The 5,616-nt window shown below is 34.7% G+C and overlaps 1 protein-coding gene across 1 annotated transcript; it reads right to left on the minus strand.

The window, feature by feature from the left end:
- Nucleotides 1–580: 580 nt before the first annotated feature.
- LOC137818337 (CBL-interacting serine/threonine-protein kinase 5) lies at nt 581–2,663 on the minus strand. The gene has a single exon (XM_068621689.2). It carries the CDS (start codon nt 2,025–2,027, stop codon nt 696–698), a length of 1,332 nt encoding a protein of 443 aa, XP_068477790.1. The 5' UTR covers nt 2,028–2,663; the 3' UTR covers nt 581–695.
- Between the last annotated feature and the right edge of the window lie 2,953 nt (nt 2,664–5,616).

A 5,616-nucleotide genomic window follows, 5' to 3' on the forward strand; every position in this document is an offset into this window, starting at 1 on the left:
AATGTGGAAACGAATTTGTTTTCTTATATGTTGGCTCATCATAATGTTCATAGAAGTGTACATGTTCAATTCGTATTATTTTAAAATGTCAATGTCCAGTGTCATCGAGAATACGAGTGTTTATAAAAAATATATAAAAGTGTCATTGAGAATAAGAAAATATATAAAAGTGTCATTGAGAATAAGTGTGTTTATAAAAAATATATAAAAGTATTGATGTTCAATACGTGTTATATCAAGATAGTATATTGATGTTGAATTCGTGTCATTGAAAATAGGAGTGTTTATCGAGGATAGAAATGTCGATGTTTAATACATTTAATACATGTCGAATTCAAGAAACACATCATTTAAAGGGACTAGAATGTCCGATCCTCGTAGTTATTTTAAAATAGGAGTGTTTATGAGGATAGAAATGTCTATCGAAAATATAAGTGTCGAATTTAAGAATAGAAGTGTTGATGTTTAATACATGTCGAATTCGAGTAACACGTCATTTAAGAGACATTCAAGTAACACGCCATTTAAAGGGACTAGAATCTCCGATCCTCATAGGTGTTTCAAAATTAACCCACACAACTAAATTCAAACTCTTCAATTGGTATTCACTTTTCCAGAATTTGTGAGATGAATGTACATGCTATAGAACCAAACTCAGGAATTAAATAAAACAAAAGGAAATGAATTAAGTATTACTAATTGTTGCAGAAGTGATTGGTATCACCCTGCCAGCTCCAAACAACGTCTTTCAGAGATGGTCGCATTTGCTCTTCACACAAATTAATATACTCCAAAGTGTCTCCGGCAGACTTCGAAAACTCCACCACCGCCACCTCCGCCGCCACCTCAAAAACCTCCACCGTCATCGCCAACTTCCCCTTCCTCCCCTCCTCCGCCCCCTGCATCCTCACCACAAACTCCTTCTTCCCCGTCACCCTAAAATTCAGCTTCTTCGCAGCAGCCTCCACCTTCGCCATCGCCGCCGAAGCCGAAAATTTACAGATAAACATCGACGGCGACCGCTTCCTCGTCTCGAACAAACTCCTGAGATCAAACCCGTGCGACAAGGACGAGATTATCTCAAACGCGTTGTAAAACGGCCTCGTGGGTTTCCTCGTTGGAACCTCATCGTCGTCGAAGTCGAAGCTCTGTTCTACCTCGGAGTCCTTGGTTGAAAACGCAATGGGCCTCATGAACCCCAATTGAAACCAAGGGTGGTTCATTATATCGGGAATGGAATACCTCTTTGCAGGATCAGCAACGAGGAGATTCGAAATGAGATTTTTGGCCGGCGGCGAAACCCATTCGGGTAGTTCATATTCAGCTCGAAACGCTTTTCGATAGATTCTTATAACGTTCTCACCTTGGAAGGGTAAATAGCCGCAGAGCAAGGTGTAGAGAATGACCCCACAGGACCATATATCAGCCTTTGAACCGTCGTAGCCCTTTTTCTTCAGAACCTCCGGCGCCACGTAAGCAGGGGTGCCACACGGGGTCACGAGCATGCCGTCGGCGCGGCGCTGCTCCGGCAGCGCCGAGAGTCCGAAGTCGGAGACTCTGAGGTCCTCGTTCTGGTCCAGGAGGAGATTCTCCGGCTTGAGATCGCGGTGGGTGACGCCGCGGCTGTGGCAGTGGTCGACGGCGCTGATGAGTTGCTGGAAGTACTTTCTGGCGAGGTCTTCGGAGAGTTTTCCTTTGTTGAGTTTGGTGAAGAGTTCCCCGCCCCTGACGTATTCCATGACGAGGAAGATCTTTCCCTTGGTGGCCATCACTTCCTTCAGTTCCACGATGTGGGGATGCCGCACCAGTTTCATCACCGAAACCTCGCGTTTTATCTGCTTCACGAATCGCTCCTTCTTCAGCTTCTCCTTCTTTATGACCTTCATCGCCACGTTGTCGTTGGTGAGGAGGTTTCTGCCGTGGTAGACCTTGGCGAAGTTCCCCTGCCCCAGCACCCGCCCCATCTCGTATTTGTTGAAGATTATGTTTCTGGGGTTAGCTTGGGCGTGTTCGTTCTGCGGATCCATGGCGGAAAAGGGTGTAAGAAGTGGAGAATATGGTTATCAGAGTGTAACTAGTTGGGCCAGGAGAGGATGGAGATTCTGAATTGGTGGAGATGGGAAGCACCCAGATGAGAAAGATTGATGCTTTTGAGGAATATGGTGTCCGATGGACATACCACGTTCCGAAGAAAGCATTCAGAAGGGTGGAAAATCTTCATGGTGCATGTATGAAGAAGAAGAAGAAGAAGAAGAAGAAGAAGAAAGTGGAGTGGTGTGTGAATGAGTTAGGTTTTGTTTATATAGGTGTGTGGAAGTAGAATGAGTAGATGGGAAATTTGGAGGATAAGGATGGGATGAAGAAAAAGAGGAATAAGAGAAGGTGTGAGAAACAGAGAGATGAAGCAGAGAGAAGAGGAACAGGGGATCTAACCCGATTCTGTTTTCATTTTGTTTTTATGCTTTCTTTCTGTTACTGTAATCACTCTTCACAGTAACTTTTGTGTTTAAGTCACCATTTATAAGTGGAAATGAAGGTGTGGAAGAGAGTAGAAAGAAGGAGTAACGTAGTTGAATCTCTCTGTTAACAAAAAAATCACCTTCTGCATCACACCACTGTTTTCCCTCTCTATAGCACCATGCATCGTCTAACACATAATCAAATACCTACTATATTTAGTTAATTAGTTAATGTTTAGAATTTAAGGTTTAAGATAGGTTTAAAGTTTAGGATTTTAATATTTCGTAAAAAAGTTTGTGAAAAATTATATGAATTTTGTAACGCAGGAAAATATTATTGATTTTATGACAGAAAAAATATTATTGATTTTTTCTTTGAATAATGTTCCAATGGACTCATAAAAGATTAATTTATTAATAAATTTATTTCCATTAACACAATACATCATACTTTTACTATTTAGTCCATTATAAATCTTAATTGCAAGTATTAAACATTATGAAGAGATTGTATGAATGAAATTGCTGTTATTTTTTTATTTATTTTTTTGTGAAAATGGCATCCATGGAATAAAAACAATGTTAATCTTGCAGTTAATTAACTAATTAATTAATTAATTACATAATCAAAGTGGGGGAGAGAGAAGCGTGGGACCCAGCTTGCTGACGTGTGATTGAGTCGATTACAGCTAATGACAATGCATAAAGCGAAAGCCCAAGAGTGTCAACTTCAATGCAATAATTATTATTATTATTATTTATATTAGAGGGAGTTTAAAATTTAAGATTTATTATTTTAAAAGTGAAAAATGTTTAATTATGATAATTAAATTTTTATTTTTAAGTTATAAGAATTAAAATATAAATAAAAAATTAGAACGTGTAACTTTGTTATTAGAGTAAAATTTGTGAATAGATTTCTTTTGTTATGTTTATGCACCATATTAGAGAGAGTCTTAGATTTAATATTTGAATTTTATATAAGATTTATGATTTTAAATTTTTCATATTTATGCACATCGCTTTCAATTTTAAATTGCCACGCCAAAAACAATCATATCATAAAAAAGAAAATCAATCATATCATAGATAAATCCACCAAACATTGATTTCGTTTCACATCTTCACTATTTCTTATTGTGATAAACGATATTTATATATGATTCATAGAATCAAGGAAAAAAAATTATTATAAAAGATATAATAAATGATGATAGAAAAAAGATAGATACATACAAAAGTTCTTGTTACCTTTTAAATCATTGTGATTATACTTTTTAAATTTCAAAATTAGGTCAATTAAATTTATCATCATACATTGCAACAATACAACTTCAATGAATTTTGATACCGAATTTTGTTCAATGAACTTAATACTATTAAACACAATTGCCCATTTTTTTTGAAGACTAAAATTATTTATTATGTTATGATATTTGAGAATTTAACTTAGAACTAAATCTTTAAAAAGTATAATTTATTGTTATAAATATCCATCTAAAATCACTGTATAATATTTGATTATTTTTGTAGTTTCTAATTCAGGATAATTTATGCTAGATTGTAGTTTGGATTATGTTTCTTCTTCTTTTGTTCTTTTAACAAAATAATAATAATAATAATAATAATAATAATAATGGCACACAAAACAAATTTCACTGTTATGAATCGTAATCTAATCGTAATATAAAGAAGAAACAGCTTGGAAAATGTTGTAATATTTAGTCAAATGAGTTTTATATGTAAACATATTTAACTAACAAGTTGGTTGAAGAATGAGAATGTCTTATTGTTATTTAAAACAGTAAAATAACAACTTATATTTTATTTAAAATTGTTTTATTAAGTTCTTAAAGTATTTTTTATTTTAACAAGTTATTTGTTATTACTAACTTTTTTAAATTTTTTTTAATTGGTCAGTCAACTTACTCTTAAGAAGAAAATAAGCAAGATAAGTCGACACGTTGAAAAAAATGTTGAAAAGATAGAATTTTCTTTTTCTATTTTATATTTATTGTACTTGAAATTCTTAGAATTTATTTTCCCTATAATTTTAGGTACAATTACTATTTGTAGACTAAGTTAATTTGAGTTTAATTTAGTCCCAAAACAACACAAGCAAGAAAATAACGAATCACGTGTAACCATTAAAGTCAATTCAAGCAAAAAGTACAAGGTGAAGTTCATCCTAGTTCAGCAAGAAGATGACAATGGAGACTTTATAAGTGACACTTTTTCTTTTCTTTTATTCTTTAATTTATGTTCTACTCTTCTTCGGTGTGGAATGATTGACTTGCATGTTCTCATAAATTCAGGTTCATTTTATGATTCATAGAAGATTTCACTTGTGATCTAATTGAGTTATGTTCTCAAAGCCTATTTGATTTTTATATATAAACTATAAAGTAGATATCTAAGTTTATATTATATTTACCACCACCTCACTAATGATGGTAAAAGAATTATTTTCTCACATTGGTAGATGACAACACTCTTTTTCATGGGCTTGATACAAAACAATCAGAAGCTACAATATTAATCCTGAATTTCTTCGGACTGATGCAGTCACAGTTTGAGTTTTCATCAAAACCATAAGATCACCCAACAAAGAACCATCATCAGTTTTCATGTGTCCAAAATACCAGAACATGTATTCAACATAAATTTTCTAGACACTTTCTCCAGTTGCAAATTGTACAATAGTCATAGTGTTCTTTCTGTTGCAGCTGTCCAAAATGTTCCATATTACAATTGGATATCAATAACACTTTTGAATAGAGATTTAGCTGACTTGTAGGTTACATAGGCCCAGCTATGGTCTTCCACAAGCTTGAAGACAATGGTTTCATACACTCTCCACTACCTTGCTTGACAATGGCTTCACCAATCTGAAAGAGAATGATAGATACCTATTCACTATTGATTGTGGTCAATCACCAGTGGTTTTCCTAGCTTACCTCAAGTTCTCAAAGACATAAACATAATCCTAGCCCTCCGAAATAAAGAGAAGTTGACACAGATTCAGCATTTACTCCAAAATCTGTTCAAGCTAAAGGCTGTTCTTGGGGACCTCAAAACTTCTCAGGACTAGAGTTTGGTAAAGGCTTTTCTCGAAGCTAATTCTCACCCTTTCTCTACTGGAAGATACAGGATTTCC

The sequence above is a fragment of the Phaseolus vulgaris genome, chromosome 10 (assembly GCF_051622355.1).
Source record: "Phaseolus vulgaris cultivar YP4 chromosome 10, ASM5162235v1, whole genome shotgun sequence".
Lineage (NCBI taxonomy): Eukaryota > Viridiplantae > Streptophyta > Magnoliopsida > Fabales > Fabaceae > Phaseolus > Phaseolus vulgaris.

Coding starts and splice junctions, on each gene's coding strand:
- LOC137818337 (XM_068621689.2), bottom strand. CDS start 2,027: ATGGATCCGCAGAACGAACACGCCCAAGCTAACCCCAGAAACATAATC.